Source organism: Dermacentor albipictus, chromosome 3 (genome assembly GCF_038994185.2).
Source record: "Dermacentor albipictus isolate Rhodes 1998 colony chromosome 3, USDA_Dalb.pri_finalv2, whole genome shotgun sequence".
Classification (NCBI taxonomy): domain Eukaryota; kingdom Metazoa; phylum Arthropoda; class Arachnida; order Ixodida; family Ixodidae; genus Dermacentor; species Dermacentor albipictus.
In genome coordinates, this window is record NC_091823.1 from 177,087,746 (window position 1) to 177,109,458 (window position 21,713).

The window sequence follows — 21,713 nt, forward strand, 5'->3', positions numbered from 1 at the left end:
CAACTTTTACTGCTTGCTTAATGTGCAGTGAGAATGTGCTATGCCCGATCAACATTTCAGTCAGGCATTTCCCACACCCATCTTTTTGCGGCTGTGCATGTTGTTTCGTCCACTGCACAGCCACGCAACCAGTGGCGTCTGGCTGCACGGCGCTCCCTGCAACCGCTCAACTAATGTGTCTGTAGGCATCCATTATTTGCCTCCTAAGTTTCAGATGGTAGCGTGACAACACACTATCATTGCATAACGTCATTCTACTTACTTTTGGTGACAAATGCCATTTTGTACATGCTCTCTGTGCTAAGTATCCATAACCCAATGCCCAATGACTTTCAAGCCCGTTCACTCTTCTAACTGGGCAGAGTTCGAAGGCAGTGAAGAGCTGTTATTGCACAAAAGTTCGCAAGAGCTGTGGCACACTTCGCAGCCCACACACACACACACACACATGGCTGGAATTGTGGCACAATATTGATCAGGCAGACTCGCTAGAGGGACACTAAAGTGAAGTATCACACAATATTAGACTGTATCAGTATCATTTCCAAGGTTCTTTTGCAGCAGAAAAAGCCCAAATATTAGCACAGAAAACTGGCAGCAAAAGTTATCTTTTTCCATTGCTGTGGCTGTCTGTTGGGGATCACAAGACCATGGGTCCGATTCCCAACTGCAATCGCTGCATTTTGATGCGAGGGGAATGCAAAATGTGCTCACGTACAGTCGAACCTTGGTATAATTCAACATAGATATAACAAATTGTCATATTTACAAGGGCCCCGAAACATATTTGTAACTACTCATAAAATGGCCTAACTACTAAAGGACCTCTCACGAATCTGGTTTCACAAGAAATGTTCAAATCGTTCTACTATAAGTGGAGTTATCGCATCGATACCGGGCCTTCTCTCTCTCTGTCTCCGCAAGCAAGCTGGAAGCTAAACAGCGGAGAAGCCCCGCCCAACAGTCGAGTGCCGCAGCAGCAAAAGGCCACAGCACCCGGTGGCAGCTGCAGCAGGCAGCACTGCATTGTCTCGGAGGCCACGAGCTGCAGACGCAGCCAAGCGCAATTGTCATGTGCAGAGCGGCAGTGCAAAGATGAAATTACTTTTCTGTCCTTTTGAGATTGCACAGATGTACATGTTTTGAGTTATTTAGCCCAAAATTAGCAATTGCGTATTACTGAGGATGCTCTTGCGATCATGCATGATATTGGCCAGTAGCTGTTGGTGGGCTTCACTGTTTGCTACACCGACACAGTGCAGATGAGGGCAAGGGATTTTTCACTGTTTTTGACACAAAATTGTAAATTCTATGCAGCATGCACTGCAATACTATTTGGCACACTAGTTTGAAGCAGCCTCTGCGACAGATCGCTTAAGAATGTTTTACATACTTTTTTAGAACGTTTTTTCTACTATGTTCGACTGGTGTTTCAGGGTCCCTTCGACAAAGTAAATTTAAAATACGCAAACTTTTTTCGCCGATACCAGCATGTATGCCTACAACAAATTTCAGATCTAACAAAGCCATTTTTGTATCATTTTAACCCTTCACTATAACAAGGTTCAACCGGGTGAATGCAAGGTAAACGTTGAAATTGCAGTGGTTATATCAGTGTGACGTCATGGAATTTAAAGTACATTTTAACATTCACACAGTTGTGACTCAGTAAGAGTTCACAAAGACTGCAGATTTCCGTTTTTGGCTCTCTTAGAATATGATGTAGTCTATCTTTACTGCTAAGATATTCAGATGCTGTCACAATACATGGCGAGCTGGTGCTTGAAGGCAGTGTCGCCACCTGTGTTTTGTGCTTGCATCTTTCCTGGCTTTATGGTTTTGTAGAAGGGCAAAAGCTCAAATTATTTTTCTCCCCTTTAGTGTCCCTTCATAGCCACACAGTAACAAGGCTCGACTGGGTAAATACTAAAAAGAAACCCAAGTGGTCAAAATTGCAGTTGAAAGGTCAAAGTCGCTTTCATTGGCTTCTCTACAGTTTGTATGCAAACTCATATAAAACTTGGCTATATATATAGTTAGGTGCAGTGACATTTATTAAATACTACTTAAGGTGTACATGTGGTAGAGATATACAAGATGGCCTAATGCCTCATTGCAATGCTATGCTACAATAGCAATGCTTAAGGTGCTAAAAGTACTAAAATTTATGCTCAATGCGCTTAGTAAAATTGGAAAGAAAGCAAAGCGTAATATTATTGTGTTGTGCTTTCCACAAAAATACCTTGCAGTTATGCCTCACTGTCCATCAGTTGCGAATACTATTCTGAATTCAGTATAAGGCTATTTTGTTCAATGGCTTTGATGTGTGAAAGAACAGATGTTTACCACAGTTTAAATACAGTCAACTTCTATTAGTTAAAGCTTACTGGGACATGCAAGAACTTTGAGATGTCCTGTTTCAATTTCAAGGTGAGTGCAAGGCTTGCAGTGAAATGGTATTTTATGTGCTAAAATATTTTGCAATAGTGGTCAGCACCCTGTACTAGGAAGCTGTACTCAACTTCATGCACTGACAAGTGCCACCTGCATGAGTACGAACTCGCCCACAGTTTATCTGACAGGGTCAAGTATGAATGCTTCTCTACAAAATGTTCAATATTCCACAGCAATCCTTGCTGAAATTTAAAAGAACAACTTCAAGACATCATATCTGAAGCATTGAGCTAGGCCTCATGTCTGTTTTCGTGCAATAAATGCTCGGACAGGTTCATAGTAGCATCATCAATATTAGCCGATGGATTAGTTCAGCGTGGTTGACTGCGCAATTGCGCAAAGAGGCCAAGCAGCCGAATATGTTTGAAATACATCTGCCAAACACCAAACGCAAAAGTTGCTTTTGAATTTAGCAATTGGCAAGGGAGCACAACTTCCCAAAGGATTGCGACCCATCTACAGATGTGGCGTGTGATCTACCGGTGGGTCATGGCACACATTTATGAATCGGGAAAAGTTCCGACACAGTTTTAATTGATACACGAGGTAAATTGACCAGCGTTGAATTAATAGAATTTGGCTGTATTAGGAAGTGCTGATGATGGTTACCATAGAACAGAATAGTCACTAAGTGCCACAGTTGTTCTCTTGGAATGAAGAACCAGATTTTGCTTACTGTGTTTTGTTCTCAATGTTTTACGAAGAAGCCAACATTATTGCAACTTGAAGACTATTACAACTCATGTCATAGTATAAGGACAACATGACGGATAGATCCAAACCTTCACGGGGTACATGTAAAAATGTTATAAGGCCGGCAGTGCATCTATCATGTGTAACAGGCACTTGCTAACAGTCAGCGGCAATGCAGGGTACAGTGTGTCTGCAATCAGTGTTGCCTGTGCCAGTAAATCACCGGGTGACAACAAATCAATATTAGAACTCTTGACATTCTTGAATGCAAATAACTAAACAAGCCCTGCACCTCCCTGCTGTGCTGATTGATCGTTTATAATCTAGCTACGGCCACTAGATCATCTGCAGTGCAGCCAGCCTGCAGCAAAAACAACACTTCCTGTTGCTGTTAGCAAAATCATTGCAACAAACAGGAAGAATAGATGCTGATAAAATTGATTCAATGGCTGCAAATACAAAGACCACATTTGCACGAAAGTGGTGCTAGCAAGTGAACGTCATTTTCGAGGTAGGGGGTGATATGCGCGTGCTGGTGACACCTTGACATGTTGGATGCAGCCATGGCACATGCATGCGTGAACAGTCACAGCCACTGAACCACTGCTTATTTCTTGCTTCACTAACCAGACCGCTACAGACACTCTGGTAAAAAATTAACTAAATGACTTGGCTAGTTTGTTCTAATACAGTGTTTCTGTGTAACAATGCAGTGTTAAAGCTCTAATCATTGAGGCTGTGCAGATGGCATTGGAAGATGGCGTACGCATACACAAACTACCCATTAATTCATCAAACAAACAATGTCCTTGGAGAGTGTGGGCATACGTGCTGTGCTTTTTCTTTTCTTTTTTTGTGACAAGAAAACGCCGTCTGATAAACCTTACCACTCTCAAGGCAGCACGTGTCCTCATTTGCCTCTTCTATAATAGTTTTGCCCTGTTACACAAAAGAAACTGGTTCACTTTGAATAACAAACTCAGCACCGGTGGCCGTTAAATTCTTGCTCTCATGCACGTGCCAATGTGCTCCCAGTCGAGATGGTGATGCAAACACGTACCCCACCCACCCCAAAGAAAAAACTGCGGCAGTGATGACAAGCGTGCGGTAGTAGCAGCATCAGCTCAGGACCTGGGTTGCATGTTGTAGATGAGGTTGTTGGCCCGTCGCCGACGCTCGCGGGCCTTGAAGGTCTCTGCCAACAGCATCACGGCGGCAAGCGTGTGGAAGAAGAAGGCGACCACGGCGAGTGCATAGGCCCACGACAGGTGGTTGTAGTTTGGGTACTGTAGCCAGGAGCGGTCGAAGCACATGCCCCCAAACACCGCCACCGACAGGAACACGGGCACCGCTGCACATAGACATGCACCACACTACGTGTCCAGACCATAACAAAAACAATGTCACATACGTGACTCAACTTAGTTCAAAATGTGTTGCTCACAGTGATGAAAAATGGGCAAGAAATTGTAGAACAGCTTGTAAAACTACAGATGTAGTTGTATTGTGCACCACACGTCTGCAGGCCTCAAACAAGGTCACTTACGGGAAAAAATGCTGAAAAAATGCAATGCAGCCACCATACAACGGGGGCCAAAAGCAAAAACGCTTGTGTGCCATGCTTTAGGCAGACGTTAAAGCACCCGAAGTGGTCAAACTCCACTACAGCACACTTGAATTCCCCTGCAATTGTTTCACAATGCCCGTGTGACCCAGGCCACACAGGCACTTTTACACGGTTATCGAGTCGATGGCCATTAAAATTCTTACACTTACCCAGTCGAAGGAGTTGTATTGCTGCTACACAGCACACTCTACAACTGCCAAATTTTTAAAGCAATCTGACACCAAGTGGCAACGAAGGTTCTGCATTCCGAAAAGTGATCGGCCTTAGCAATCATTCTAAATACAGTCGCCAAATGATTTTTCGTATGTAGCGGGGACTGAAAAATAGTCCGAAAAATCTAACAGTCCAAAAAACTCGTTCACATAAAAAAAATGAAATTCACTGTAGTTGCACAATTCTAACACGCACTTCTATTTAATAAAAGGTGCGTTCAAATTTGTATGTGCATTACCATAGTAACTAATCCTACTCAAAATCAAAAATGAAACCCATTCTTACTAAAAAAGAAAAGCTCAATGCAAGGTAGCTAGCCACACTGCCATCGAACAAGCCGTCTGAAGAAAGCGACACTCAGAGGAATCGCAAGGTGGATTCTTTGGGAGTGCAATGCCCTCCTGCAGATGATGGTTGCATGAGCCTCCGGAAGTGTGGCATTTATAATGCACTAAACGGTACTAAAAATGACTTTCTGCGGCCAGTTCACGGCGAAAAGAAGGTGTTGTCGGAATTCGATGACCACCAGCTGCCAAGATTCAGCTGTGTGCATGTCTGTGTGCCTTTGTATGTTCCATAACATCGTTTCAACACAGTATGCGTCGACTCAGGTTTCGTTACTTAAGGGGCGACCCATGTCTTTGGGACTGAAAATCGGCCCAAAATTCGAATTTTCAATTCTTATTTTCCACGTTCCTGATGCATTTCCACGCCTATCCCCGAAATTTGGTTACAAAATACCGCATAGTTCTTCCGTTTTCGTAATCTAACGGTGCGAATCCGTAAGCATTGCTCTACAAATTGGCAAAAAATTGCGCCCAATTTTCGTCGCACATAACTCGATAACTACGTCCTCTGCCAGCGCCATTTTGGCGCGATTCAAAAGCTCACGTTTCTGGCTTTCTTATTCGTCGGTCGGCAGCATTACCGGTGCTGCAGTCATGAAAAAAACAACAGAAAAAGAAATTTCCGCTGCATGCTGTTATTGGCTAGTTTGAGCATGTGACCAAGATGGCGAGTCATGATTGGCTCCAAGGACCACGAGAGCTCAAACGATGAAAACAGCCGCCTTTTTGTCTTAGCCTCACGACTGTAACAGTGGATATGCAGGAGGTCCAAGAAAGTTTCGTTCCGTGAATCATTACAGGCGGAAATGTACGAGATGCAATAAACTTCCAAAAGCGATTTTGTCGTTGCCGTCGGCACATGATACCCGGCAACTCGCCGCTGAAGTCGTACTGCCACCGAATGTTGACGCCTCACTGCTTTGCCAGATTACACATATCCACACACCGGTTCATGTATAAGAATTGAACATGGCTGTCGTAACTGAAGAGGAAGTGGATGAGAGCACGCGAGAAAGCTACGTTTGACAAGATTTCATCTACAACGGCCACAGAGCGAAAGATTTGGTGTTTTGTTGACAATCCAACCACCGATAGTGCAACAGCCTCGGTTGCGAAGCCCACTACTCCATACGGTGTCGGCGGACTTGTAGCAGTGAACAATTTTCACGGTGTTTTCTCGTGTAGCACTTGCGGTGGTTCTGCGCAGTTGGTGCAAAGCGATCAGGATTATGGTCTCGCTACTAGGCTGACTGCGGTTTGCGAGATCTGCGGTGAAGTTGCGTCGGAATGAAGCTCGATGGCGATTGAGGGCCCGAAAACGTGTAATCCTTTTGACGTGAACGTACTCGCAGTGCATGCTATGTCGTCGACCGGCAAGGCCAAACAGCCATGAATTATACCTAGTGCCTACTGATGGACTTTGGTGCCGTCTTTTCAAACTTTCTTTCAATGTATCAATTGTGAAATGTTTTTTGTTGTTTCCTCAAAACCACAATTTTGATGATGATGCCGTATTGAAGGTGCATTATCTCTGCTTCTACTTGTGCTATCACTGTAATTCCTTTTTTTTCCTGAAACGCAAAGCTGTGTAGAGTGCAAATAAACGAGATAACATTGTTGTATGTATTAAAAAATTTCTTAAAAATGTTTATTTTTTAACAGTTAGATGGATTTCTTTCACTGAAGTCTGCAATGTTCTCATTTGATAGGAAAATTAGGTTAGAACAGCATACTTGCCTATCTGCACTCTTTGTTAGTTCCACATCATTTTCATATGTCGGTATTTATAATTCCCTGTATACAGTAGAACCCCGCTGTTACGTTCCTCACTGCTGCGTTTTCCCGGCTGCTGCGTCGTTTTCATCCAGTCCCGGCATAGCTTCCATAGGATACAATGTATAAGGAACCCCGCTGTTACGTTGTAGCTGTGAAAACGTTCCCGCATGGTATGTCGCAACTTAGCACCCCGCACCCGCCTGGGCTAAACTAGGCAGCGCGTTCCAACCGCCATTTTGGCTTTTGACGAGTTTTGGCTGGGCTTGGCTATGGAACTGGCTGCAAGAAGCCGCACGCCAGTTCGAGAGGCCGCCACCATGGAGTTTCTCACTACAACTCTATGGCCGCCACTAAGTGGCCATTCGTGAAAAATGCTCTCACTATCATCACTGTGATTACGGTCACCGCATCATTGTTGGACGTGTTGACCCATGGAGGAAGGAAACTCAGGAGAGGTCCTGACGTCATTCTTTGTGAAGCTAAAGTGAAACCGGAAGTTGGCGTTGCTGGTGGCGTTGCTGCGCCTACCGGGCGGCCAGCTCTCCTCTCTTGTTTACATTTCTCCCACGCCGCGCTGCGCGCAACCGGGCTGCTCGGACGCGCGCGCTCCGCAGCAATACTAAACAATCGTTAGCACGTCAGCATGATTACGCCAAAGAGGGCAAAATTTCCCACGGATATTCCTTCGTCCGTTGCCATTGCCGTGACGCGGTGACGACGAGGAGCACGATCCGCATGGTGCCGGGGAGTTGCCAAATCGTAGCTTTGGAGAAGCCGTCGCGGCTCTGGACCTCCTCCGCAGGTACGTCGCACCTCACGGCGACGCTGACAGCAATGCGGCCTTCCAGGCTATTGAGAAACGTGTGGCGATTTCTAGCGAGCGAAATAAACGGCAAGCCACCATTATAGACTTTTTAAAGTCCTAAGCGCACTCTGTGGAAATAAATTGTCTATAGTTGAAGCTGCATTTTTTCATTCATTTTCGGAGCTTTTCTCACTGTTGCGTTTTCCCGGCTGTTACGTTTTTTTTCCCCGGTCCGGTGAAAAATGTATGAACGGGGTTCCACTGTAGTGTGGTAGATAGCTTAACTCCAAGCAAGTAATCCAATAAAGCTGAATTTCTTCAATTTGTGGAAAGATATTTACTCTGCAAGAAAACTGGATGTATATTGAAAACTAGCACATTGAAATATATGAACTCAGCAAGTTTCATCAAAATCAACAAAGAACTTTAAAAAAAAGTTTTCAGGTGCAGGGTTCCCCCTTAATGTGCACGTTAGAATCGGTGGCAAGTTATATTTATGGATATTTGGGCAGTAATGTAACTCTGTGTTATAATCCCCCGGGGCACACTAGAATTGCGCAAATACAATAGTAGGCTGAAAGTTGCTTTAAAAAATCTCTAAGAACACCCTGCCTCATACTGCACTTGGAGGCGATTAGAATTGCTTGAATTTTCACAAGAGTGACATCGTCTCCTTATACAGTTGACAAGAGCATGATCAAATACACGAGCCTTGACACCACTTCCCTCTCGCAAAGGCACAGGAAGGAAGCAAGGAAAGAAAAGTAGCAGTTTCACCCGAAAGCCGATGCATTGATTGCAATAGTAAGGGTAGCGGTTTTAGCAGCTCTATAAGCTTTTAAACATAGGCATACTAACTAAATTAGCAAGCATGGTGTTACATGCGCACATGAGCACATCTCACTCGATGACCACAGAAACTCGCTGTGAAAACGCCCGAGTGAGGAAGCATGGCAGCAGCAGCAAGCAAATTGACCTTCGTGCTGCATCTCGCATCAACGCAAACTACGCTGCGAAAACACAGCGCACAGGCCGACTCTGTACCTGTTGCAGATGGCTTTCAAGGTACAAATGCCCAGAGTAGAACGCAACCCCCTCCCTACCTCCCCCCCCCCCCTTCCCCGCCCCGAGCCTTGTGCTCAACAGAAGACAGCGCGCTCCCTCCCAGCTTTCACTCGCACATACAGTGCATGGGGACGATTTTATCGCCCTTGCGCTTTATGCAGAACCTCACGGCAACGGCACAAATGCACCTGGAGTGTCCATATAATTGCTATTGCAATAAAGCTTTATTTAAGGCCAGCACTAACGCCCAGAAAAGGTGAGTGCCTGCTCCGCTAAGGCCCGTTGTAGTAACCACCGAGCCCAAGTGAAGCCAAGCACTCCAGGAAAGAGGCACAGGAGGTGGTGCCGATCACACAAATGCGAAGCCACACAAACACTCACAAAGGTGTGACAATGTCGCCAAGACACACCTGCTCTGTGGACACACCATGCGCAAAATAGCAACCAAGACTTCAAAAAATGAGGAAAGAAACTGATCCTGTGTTAAGTGGTTATGAAGATAGGGCTGACTGAAAAACGAAAGGGAAACTAATAAGTGGCATCCCCTGGAGCATTTTGTCAGCTAAAGAAGAGCAGGCATGGCCTCCAAGACGTGAGGATGGCATGCACTCTCCCAATTTTGAAGGCTATAGAGCGGGCCACCAGAAGCGAAGCCAGCGGAAAATCCAACATGGAGACCTACAATATCGGGTAGTGTGGCTCAGGATCAGCGATTTAGTCTATAAAATCAAACTTTGGGGCCAAAATTTACCCGAAAAATCAGTCGCAAAAATGCATGAGATCTGTGGGAACCCTAACAGTGCATTTATGAAGTCTGAAATATCAATTACGTTCGAATTTTCGGAGTCCAAACTGATCTGTCAGCTACTGCATAGCTGAAGAGGGTTGTTTCCTTCACCCCACGGCATTTCAATAACGTACTGAAATAATGTACAGTTAAACCTCAATATAACGAACTTCAATATAACGAAATTCTCAATATGATGAAGTATTTAAGTTTTCATAACCTCTTGTCCATAGAACACCATGTATTTAGAACCTCAATATAACAAAGTGTTTGTATGAGATTTCAATATAATGAAATTTCACTGCCACCACAAAGAAATGACGAGACAATAAACAGAAACTTCCATGGATGCAGATGGTCAAATGACTGAATTACAAGCAGCTGCTTGCAAATGCAAAAGAGCGATCGCTGAAGTGGAGCCACATCATGTTTCGCATAAAGTCCAAGTGCGATGAGATCCTATTGTGCCCTGTGCACTGTGTGCTTCAGGTGCGGATGAAAGTGTGCGACTATGAGACAAGAAAGAAAGCTGGTGGTAAGAAAGGTGGTGACTTCACGAGTGACGCCTTCCGGTGCAAGCAAAGGTAAAGAGGGGGAGGGGAGCGAGCTCGCAGTAATGCAATCAAGCACGCACGAGAGGGCGGAGTGGTTGGTAAGTTGGTGCATGTCCCAATTTCTGGCAGACGCTCAGTCGTGGCTGTGTATGGCTGTAAAGGCATGACTGTAAGCTTGGCTGAGCGCATGCACAGCTTTAGGGATATTCTGCCATGTGTGCGAAGAACGGGTGTGCCCAAATGGCATGGCATCGTATACGCTGTTTTCCCAGGCATTTAGTCTTGAAGGTTACGTAATCTAGAGTTCCGCTGACCTGTTAGAGCGAGAGGCAGACAAAGCACTTGATCCCCACTGCCGGCACTTTTCCAAATAGCGTCGCCCCAGTGCGAGTGACACTGTCAGCCACAGGGGCGAAGTGCATGCAAAAGCGTGGTTGGCTTTGCTAAATTCGCACCGCCAATGTGAAGATATCGTCGATGTACATGGCATGAAACTGTATCATTCGTCGCCGACTACCAAACTTATCAAAATGAATTTTACAGCAACACTGTTAGCCTCTAGTTGGTTGGGATTTTTCGTGTCTGTCAGCAAAAAAAATACTGAAACAAAAGAATTGCATATCTCCTTTGGAAAAAGGCATACAACACACAGCTCAGTATACATTTCAATAAAGAAAAGCACAAAACAAGCATCAAAACTGCATGATGGATGATAAGACGGCTGTGAACAATGCAAGGCACGTTCCTTCTTCCTGCGTGTTTCCCAGTAAAGATTACAGTTACATAAGCTCCTCCGATGTGAAAGGGGCAACAGAAGCACACGGATCAGTGAGTGATGTCACCAAACTTCATATATAAAAGGGAGACCTGCCCAGTAACCCATTCAGTTGATTGCAAGACCGCTATGGGTAGATCACGCAAAGTTAAGACTACCGAAGAGCAGCGTGAATACAACGAGCATCGAAGAGTGCAAAATCAGAATGCTCAACAACAGTGTCGTGCCAAGACTAGACACAACAATAGAACATTTCATATCCCCATCAACGGCATTTGAGTGGCTAACAGCTTTGCTGGCTATCCACTTTCACAGGGTCAGGATGGCCAGCCACGTTTTCTTTCATTCAAGTTTGCTTTTTCCGATTGCCCGATAATGTGGAAAATTCTGTGGCCCCTTTCCGTGCAAGAAAAATCGATCGGCGACTGTACTTATTTGCACAAATGGTCGAATTTCACTACGACATTTTTTTATAACGAAGCAAATTGCCAACTTTACCAACTTCGTTATATCAGGGTTTAACTGTACTATATTTAGTTACGTAATGGTCGAATTTGAGAGTTTTCTAGAGACTTTTGTTGCTTTGATGTGAGCACTCTGGAAACATTGGAGCTGCTGGCTGCAGTGTTTTTCTCCTTGCAAGGGGCTGGGGCATGTTGTTGCTGCAAGAAAATAAGTTATCTTTACAGATAAGGCAGTTTTTTGCTATTCTTTTTTTTTGTGTCGAACACATTGCTTATTGCTTGCCACAGTAAATGTGCAGTTAACGAGGGTGCCCGCATCCACTGCTCAAAAGCCTTTGAGATTTCAAGTGAGTTCCATGCAACAATGTCGACTCTACTGAACTGACGGCCGATGAGGCCACCCATAGGGCAGCATGTACTTCACTGTAGTGTTGATATACTATTGTTTCAAAGGTCTCTGGAATGCTTATGTGACACTGGCATTGGATTCAATTAATTCATATATCTGTAAATTAATCAATCTACAGTGCATATTCATAATCAACACTCAATTTGCACACGCATCAAAAGGAGACGTGTAGACACACTGAACATGATTCCCTTTTCTCTCATTCTATTAATTTCTTATCATCCGTATTACTGAGTGACCGATTCCAGCAATACCAACTGCTTGGATCCATGTGGATCAGTACTGTAACATGAAAAGGATTGTTACACAAAATGCTGCCCCAAGTTGCCACGGCGAAACAAAGGTGAGAGGGGTGGGCACCTGTAATAGCTTCGAGGATGAATGCACCCAGCAGAAAGATGATCTCAAAGCGCAGCATGTAACGCATCAGCACGACACTCAGCAACACCAGGGCACCCAGGGCAAACATCAGCGCCAACGTCATCATGCTCTGCACAAACATGAGCCATCCTGCACAGGAAAGAGACACAGGAGTTAACCAAAGAAGACCATTGGACAAGGGAACAACTCTTCAGGCAAAATGAGCCAAACCACGCCACACCAACACTGCTAAAGGGGCGCGCTAAAGGTCGCTGCCCCCGCTGGCCAATACTAACAGAGCCAACCATACATGTACCATTTTCATGGTGTGATTTATCATTTTATTATGCAGAACACAGGTGCGCTCACTGGCACTACATTGTTTGTTAAAATTCAGTGCTATAGACACTGGAGCTTGACTCGCATGCCTATCAGGTTGGCACATCTGAGCCTACATGCCGCATGTGTGCCCCGCTTCAGAGGTAATCTGCCACGTGTGCAAAGATCGAGCATGCCATGACGACATGGCATAATGCACGCTGTCCCCCTGCACATTTAGTACTGGGGGTTGCATAATCGTGAGTTTCGGAGACGCATTGAGGCGAGAGGCAGACGAAGCATTCGCTTCCAGTTGCCGGTGATTTTCATGATAGCGTTGTCCTACTCACTGCGGGCCCCTAAACAGTGTGGCTGTGTTGACTTTGTGCCGCCGATGTGAAAATATTATCGACACGACAGGAAACCGTACGTTTTGATGCCGACTCTCGAATTCAACAAAATATATTTTTTCCATTTGCTAGAAATTTTGGAAAATTTTACGTCCCTACCGTGGAAGACAAATCCATTGGCGACTGTATTTGTGTAGGACGTCCCATTTCAATATAACAAGATATAGATATAACGAAGCAAATTGCCGATTTCACTCACTCAGTTATATCGAGCTCTATCTGTATTCTATTCGCATTCAATGAGAATGATGCCTGAACTATACATGCGGACTTTCTTTAGATTTGGCATTGTTCTGTGAGAACAGTGCTGTGCTTTCTTTTCCTTTTTGTCATTTTAGAGCTTGCGAGTGCACTAGCTCTCACCCCTGACCCGCACCAGTTGCTTAGCTACATCATGTAGCACAAAGGCACAAACACAAAGGAGCACACATAGACACATGTCACAAGTGCCTGTGGCATGTATATGTATTTCGTTGTCGTTTTTTATGTTACATGATGTCGCTAAGCAGGCAGTATTAAGCCCAACATGTCCTCTTGTAGTAGCATTGGTTGGTATTCTACAAATGGCTTATTGGTGTGCGAGCCACACAGTATTTCCAAATTCTCCAGTGCTCTCTGAATTCCCCTAGGATAGCCACGATAGCCCTTCAGAAAGCGCATGTTACGGCTGATGTCTGCACTCACTTTGACACATGTCGTGAAGCTGCTACATCAAGGTGGCATTTTGCTCAATGCAGCCACAATCATTTTGTCATTGTTCTCAAAAGCCATGTGGCTTACCAATCCTGATATTACAGTGTCGGAGGGTGATGACACTGCATCTATTGGAGGCGATAGGCTTGAATCTATCAAAAACAAGGAATACTCGAGCTCAATATGTTGCCCCTGGCTCTTATGAGGGAACACCGCTTCTAAAGGTCGCGTTGTTTCCAGAACTCCTTGGACATTTTGGTAAAGAAAATAAAGCAAGCATTAGAGAAATGGCAGAGCGATCACTGAGTAGAATCAGTATCTATTATACGATTACAACATTGAATCAACATCAAGTACTTTATCACTGCAACAACCATTAAAGGCTCAAAACTGGATTTGCCCCGTCTATCAGTCTCTCTCACTATGCAGTAGTGGTCCAGCTAGTTTAGGATTTGGAGCAGGAAAAATGTTGTTCTGGAGCTGTTTAGGAGCAGAAAAATTTGTCTTTTTGGAACACTTGGAGCAGTACAGCAGCAATCTGTATCCACTTAGCGAAGCTTGTTATTACTGTGCAATCAATAAGTGCTGTTCAAGAGTGAAGCAAGACGCAAAGCTAACAGCGACCAATTAAGCTTGCCTTCCCACATACGATATACTATGTACGGTATGTTGCAAATATTTTTATTTGGGTAGGCAAGGAACTTAATTTTGTAAACAACGAAATAAAATTTTGGAGCCTAATGAGAGCGAAGATATGCACCTGGGTGCAAGATGGACATAAAATTATAAATGAGATAGCAATTAGATAGCAAGATAACAATTTGCGTTGTCAGGCACAAGACAAAAAATTATGGCAAATGTCTTATGTGCATTCCAAATGACAGATGTGCTTTGATGTGCTTTACCGCACTAGTCAAAATGTGTATTGCGCCCAATAACAATGCTTGAATGCGTCTATGAATGGCACCAAGATGAGATGCCTCCGTACAGTGCATCGCAATCTTTAAAGATGATGATGGCGATGGAGAACAGCGTTCGTACCATCCCATACGCTGGCTTTCATTGCAAGTCGGTTTGTTTGCTTCCCATGTGTCGTGTAGCCTCTGCGAATAAATACAAGGCAAGTCGGCATAAAACCGTAACTTTTGTCGTCGATACCTGACCGACCTTTCAAAGCGCTACCTTTTACTGCCCCCAAGGGCTCAAATTGCCACAGGCACATCCGAGACAGCTCTGAAGGCTGGCCAGTACAATTAATAGGCATATCGGTGCCCGTACTCTGACATGAGACAGCGGGTGCACGCATGTGTAATTAAGAAATACATACTGAGACACGCGACAATTGCCTCTTCCTAGTCTTGGTGTGCTTCACTGCATAACACTGCTGTATTAGGATGAAGCTGACTTTTGGGAACTAGTATTATGCAAGCGTTGTCCGGGCTTCGAATCCATTGGCAAGGATTGCAAAGGTGGAGTCGGTGCCATTGCTGACAGCAGCAAATTGTTTATATGAAAAGAACCGAACAGCAAGAATCTTGGTAGCGAACGTTCAAGTATCAAGGCCTAGAACTGCTGCAGTTGCGGCTACGGCTGCCGGCAGATCTGTGTGCGAGAGTGCCTGTTCGAGGCGGTGAGATATCAAAATGTCAGCAGTGGTGGCTTCGATCAATGCATTCTGGACCTACAATCATGGCAAAAAGTCCGGAAAATCGAACGGCGAAAAGGTATTTGCGTCCAAAATTTCAGACATTCCTATACATTGACTCTATGGGGTACCGTGGCGGTGCCGCGCGAAGGCGTCCGAATTATCGGGCATGTCCGAAAAATCGGTCATTGGCTGTAGTTGCTTAACCCTAATGAAATCACTGCATTGCCATGAAAATGTGAGAATGCTGCAGCTTTACGCAGTTGATGCAAATGGCACTTAAATAGGCACAGCCAGGATCAGGCAAGTCGAATTGTAGCAAAATGGCACAAATGGCAGAGTGGAACCACCACTGACTATGCCATGTTGTTCTCATTATGTTGTTCACTTGCTGTCACCATCATTATGCAGACTCCTCACCCTCATCATCCCCTCATCCTCAGTGCCACTTTCATCATATAGCAAAGAAAAACAAATCTTCACACAGCACCCCCCCTGAGGATTGAACTCGTGCCACTGCGGCAATGTACAGTTATGAGACCGATGTGTTCCCTCTTTCATTACCATGCTTACAGAAATCGATGCACTGTTAAACATTTTTATTGGAATTCTTCTACAAGCAATGTCATGCACCATCTGAAAAGACTGAATTTTAACTATTAGCCTCATTTGACTATTATTGGCTGATTGGGGAGTGTGGAAAAATTAAACTTCGACTAGAAGTATCGTTAAAGCTAGCCTTCAGTGCTCTTAACACTTCATAAATAAAATGATGCGAGATTTGTGCTTTGAACGACTCAGCAATATTATTCTTAAATGACAGCAGCAGTGAAGACACAAGCTTTTCACGGGATGCCCAATTTTCCAATCTAACGTCTAGGCTGTTTTAACGATGTCTCAAACAATGGTAGATGCTCGAGTGCATGTTGTTTCGATAATCGTGTTCGACTACTATCAAGTGCAATTTTATTTTTCCCCCAAGGGTTGCTTTTATCCATCCGCATTTGGATAGCGTATGTGCAAGTTATTAGCGATTATTGGTTGCATTGAAAATCTGATAAAATGGAATAATCAAGTATGAGGAGGCTTCTGCATGCTTTCAGACCTGACAACCATTGCTTCGCAGGCCTAAATAATGCAGTAAAAAACAAACCAGGTGCCTGCTGCATGGAGTAAAAACAAATGCTCCCTGTACAAAACATCTTACCAAACATGGGCATCCCTATGGCTAGTACTGACACCAACAAATCTTCATATCAATTTTTTTTTATGACCTGACTTACAAAAGTTGGAACCAGGTGCAAATTTTGTATATTTCAGATTTCTTTTACTCCGAGTACTTATACTAATATTAACAAATTATTACTTTTGTTTGTATGCCTTGAGGTGCTTTTTTGATATTTCGCATAAAAATTTTTGAAAACTGCCCGAGCAATTATTAGTGTTCTACATACATGCAAAACACCAGTGATCAGGCTATAATTTTATGTACCGTGATTTACGGTGCGACTACTAGGCCTTGAAATAAACGTTAAAAACATAAAAGCACAAAAAAGTCGCACACTTCTCACTGTAACAAAAGAGTTACACACAGAGCTATGGTGCAACTCGCACGCTTGCCAGTTTGTGTGGGGTTTGCAGCATGTGTAACATAGAATCAGAGTGACTACGCACGCACTCTGAAGGCAGCAGCAGGCAATACATTCCCGCAGCGCAGCTGGTGCACCATGTGGCAGTTGCTCGTGGTCGCAGTAGTCATTCTCAATGTTCCTCTGGCAAAGGCAGATCTTTGCCGTCTTTGATGTCAGTCAACAAAGTGTTGTTATCATGCTCAGTTCATCATTACGTCAACATCATCATTGTTGCCATCGTTGCTGTTGCGCTGTTGTTGACATCATCACCATGCTGCAATCATTATTGTGCATGGTTTGCAAACAACTACAGCAGCTTGAACAAAGTTTGCGGCTTTAGCAGGAGTCAACAAAGTGCTGCCAGAGTTAAAGGGCTCAAAGGTGAAGAAATCAAAGTTGCCTTTTTTTTTTGTGCATGTGGATACGCATAAATTGTCTATATTTTCGGTGAACATTTTTTTACGATCCGATCTATGTTGCAATTTATCACTCAGCACAAAACACTCTTTTCTCTATTTGAAGTTTCCCGTGTGTTATTGCTGGTTTTAGCCATTTTCTGTTGCTGGAATTAGAAGTCTTGTTTAGAATAATACTACAGGCCTGAGTGACAAATTTTATCATTTTAGAATAATTTGTCAAAACATCATGTCCCTTTTGGTGTGGTTAGTCACAAAAATTACTGCTCCAAAATTAAAAGAGCGTTTAGCATTTTGGTGCCTTATATAATATTAGAAAGGCCCAAGTTATGCTACCGTGGAGCCATCTTTTTCATATTACAATAGTTCTGATAAAGAAAAGCTATATGTAACTGGCACCACTAATTGCACTTTCACCTTGTATCTATTTTTCTATAAGGAGGAAGGCAGGACTTAAGAATATGAGTCCGCAGTAACATTCCGCATAAAATTTAACACCAGAAATCTCTCTCTAAAACTAGGTCTACTTACTGTATTGCAGAATCAACGGTGTTGAAAAAAAGAATGCAAAACTGAGAAAAAAGCCTTCGGAGAATCTCAAGTCTGCTATTCTCTTTGTACTTTACACATAGACTCTACAGCTCCACTGGAACACATACGAGGTGTTTTTGTATTCTGCACTAATCTGTGAAAGTGGCTTTGATCATGCACTTCAGCAAATTCTGCAGCTTTAGCTGTCACCTTAGACGTACATTCTTCGAAGCTCTGTTCCAAATGGCATTCGATGTGCTTGCGACAAATAGTGCCCAACTTCTGAAGCATTCTCAGATTGCCTTTTGTCCAGCATTTAGTGCCTGGGCAGTGGCAGTTCGAAACACCAGAGCTTGCCAAACAGATGCGTCTAGCATCGGGGGAAAATAAGCTTCATCGGTCTCTTGTGCTCCAGGCATGGAAAACCTGGAGCATGAGCCACTTGCGCACGCAGGTGCTTGCCACTTGGTGTCATGAAATGCTGCCACTTAGTAAAGCTGTGACGTGTGCCAAACTCGATGGCCATTTTACAGGTGCTAATACAGCAGAACCTTGTTGATACGATCTCGTTACGTATGATTCGCAACATTCGCTATTGAGAACAAAAAATGACCCAATACAGTTACGATTATTCTTCACTGGTTTATACGTTCCCATAATACACGATCTTTCAGCACCAACGTTCAACACATTAGCAAACTGCGATCGTATGATAAGTTTTCCGGCCGCTACATGCAATGTAAACAAGAAAATACACAAGACGCGTGCGGTCGAGAGCAGCAGCCGCTCGCCGCGGCACCTGCGCCGCAATACCCCTCACGTGATTACCCCTCGCCCGCCTCACGTGATTACACCGGCGCGCACTTAGTTTCTTATTTTGGTACCAGCAAATTTTCTCCAGGGTCGTCACACACCTGCACTCACAGCTATTGCCGCCAACCATATTGCAATAAGCATTTTCACCTACCGTAAAAACCGGAATATAGGTCGAACTTTTTTTCAAAAAACCATCGCGAAAAGTCGACCCTCGACTTATATACCGGACATTGGTGGAAAAACTACGGAAGTCTTGCAACAATGGGCGGATGAAGTCAATGCCTCCTTTACTAGATGCCTGCCGCGTCGCTAGTCTTCCCATTGGAGCGGAGGTTCCCGTAGTTCAGGGTAGTCGCAGAGAGACGGCGCTCGCAGCCGACCCACTTCCTGTTGCGGAGGAAATGACGATTACTAGGCTGGCGCGCGCTCGACCAATCGCTTGACGAGAAATTGTGGGTCCTGCCTCCGGGATTGCAACAGACGCCGCTAAAATCTCGGAGGCTGGGCTACATGATTTAGGTTTCCAGCGGCCACCGCAGCTAGCGCTCGCAGCCGACCCGGGTTAACCCGGGTGGGGAAGAGTAAAGAGGAGAGGGGCAGGAACCAGCTTCTCGGGTCACGCGGCAGGCATCTAGTAAAGGAGGCATTGATGAAGTAAACAGCCGCCATCGCCATCAGCAGCAGCGCGGCGTCTATGGCGGCATGGCGACGTTGTGGCACCGGAATTTTGCGTTTCCATTGTCGCAAAGTTATATTAATTAAAGGCTGCATTTTCATTTTGTTTCAAAATGAGCGGAACCCGACGTCAATTCACCGTCGCCTTCAAGAAAAAGGCGATTGAGTATGCGGAAGCCCACGGAAACCTGGCGGCACAGCGCGAACTTGAAGTATCCGAAAAGAGCACTCGGTAGTGGCGGAGGCAAAAGCAACTTATTACAACTTGCAGCAACCAAAAGAAAATGTCATTTCGTGCCGGATCGCAGCGGACTGCAGAACTGGAAGGCAAGGTTGCGGAGTCTGTTCGCGAGCTGCCTTCATCCGCTGCCTGTGACAGCCGAATGCGTCCGTTTGAAAGCGGTAGAGATCGCACGCGCCTATGGACTGGGCAGCGAGAAGCACTCGTCATCCGACTCTGATCAAAGGCGTTGCTCTGATTCGGAGTAGCGCTTGCGCATTTCGTGCCCTTCTGTGTACTGTACACCCGACGAATTTTTAACAGTACCGCGTGACCATCGACCCGCGTGTTTGTCAGCACCTTATCATCACGGCACGGAGCGGCGAAATAGCGAAAGTAAAGGCATGTGTACACATGCGCGTATCTCGTTTGTTTCGCTGCTCAGCGCCGTTAATAAGGTGTTGACAAGCACGCGTGTCGATGGTCGCGCGATACCGCTAAAAACTTGGCCCAGGTGCACTTGCGAGCAGCATTTAAATAAATACTGTCACCATTGTGCAACCCCCTGAGTCGCATTTGTTTCAAGGTAAGGGTGTCATATCTTTCGGTACTTTTGCCATTGAAAAATATTTGTTTTTTTTTTTTTCAATTTGAGAATTCGTTAGTTGGGGGATCGACCTATATTCCGGTCCGACCTATAGTCCGGTTTTTACGGTAACTGTTTCACAGCGCACAGTGCCATTTAATAGGCAATGACCCAAATGCCACGCTGTTCTCTGCTGCACATTGCGATCGTACGATAAGCTTTTCGTCCGCTAGATCTCATGCACACAATAAAAGGCACGAATAACGTACAATCGAGAACAGTAGCAGCCTGTCTCGCATGAAAACGCCGAGCAGATCTCCTCCTGGGTCGTCACATGCCGCATTCACAGTTATCGTCGTCAATCCTATTGCGATAGACATCGTCTATCTGTTTTCCAGCGCATGGGCGTAGTGGCGTGGGAGGCATACTGAATGTCTTTAGTAGGCGATAACACAAGCCCGCCGCAGTTCCTTGCTGCTGGCAGCGCGATGTGAGCGCAGCCGGCAGCATCCGGTGCCAATCACCAGCTCGATTTTTCGATTTCGTTCCAGTTTCCCGTCCTAAAACACTACGCAATAGGAAAATAACAAGAAGTCACAGTTTCACCAGAAAGGCGAAGCATCAATTGCGACTGCGAATTAGTAGACAGCTATGCAAGGTAAGGATAGTAGTTTTATTGGCCATATAAACTTGTAAACTTTTGCTTATTAACTAAATTAACGAACATGGTGTCACGCATGCATAAGAAAACATGAACACCTCTCACTCTATGACCCTGCACACTTGTCAAAATGCTGGTGTGAGAAAGTGCAGCAGCAGAAGTAGCGAGCGAACTGAACTTTGTAAATTCCAAAAACTGCGAAAAAAATACACATACACATAAGAAAGACGCAAACAAGCGCTACTAACAACTGTTTTTTTGGACAAATATGCATATTTGGTTGCCCATATCATCGCGTGTGGTTGGGAGGCACTTTTTTCCAAGACAATTATCTTAGGCAAGTCTACAAATCACATGGCTCGATTGGCTTTAGCATCATTCCATATTTGTGCAAGTGCAGCATCTTTGCTTTTGCACAGCGCCGAACTGGACTTCTTGAATTCTGCTATCTAAAGCAGGCAGCAGTTTTGTTCATTTTTACTTATGTTTATCACCTTCGCATGGGAAAAAGGAGCATGAAACTTTTGCGTGGCTCGCTTTATAAAATCAGAGAGTGTGTCAGTTGGAATAAACAGTTGGTAGAAGCACTTGTCCGCATTTTCCTGTCTTCTTTATGTGTATGTGTATTTCTTTTCGCTGTTTTGGGAGTTTACAATGTTAGACCAACTAGCCCACAAGACGGTCCCCTTCTGAACTGGCCTTCGTGCTGCCTCTCGCTTCAACGCCAACTAAGCAGCGAGAACACAGTGCATACGAAGCCATCAGCACTCGACACACTCTGT

At 44.7% G+C, this 21,713-nt stretch overlaps 2 protein-coding genes across 6 annotated transcripts in view; one reads left to right on the top strand and one right to left on the bottom strand.

Moving 5' to 3' along the window:
- Positions 1–21,713, top strand: part of LOC135900526 (uncharacterized) — a 1,275,659-nt gene that overhangs the window by 923,781 nt on the left and 330,165 nt on the right. The window lies entirely within an intron of this gene.
- The window catches only part of pck (Claudin superfamily protein pickel), a 41,870-nt gene that overhangs the window by 11,429 nt on the left and 8,728 nt on the right, over positions 1–21,713 (bottom strand). For all 5 annotated transcript variants that reach the window (XM_065439919.2, XM_065439922.2, XM_065439918.2 and 2 more), the window contains exons 3-4: positions 12,330–12,479; positions 4,279–4,498 (exon numbers count right to left, since the gene is read on the bottom strand). In XM_065439919.2, the coding sequence (XP_065295991.1) occupies positions 4,279–4,498; positions 12,330–12,479 (370 nt within the window). The remainder of the gene's footprint in view (positions 1–4,278; positions 4,499–12,329; positions 12,480–21,713) is intronic.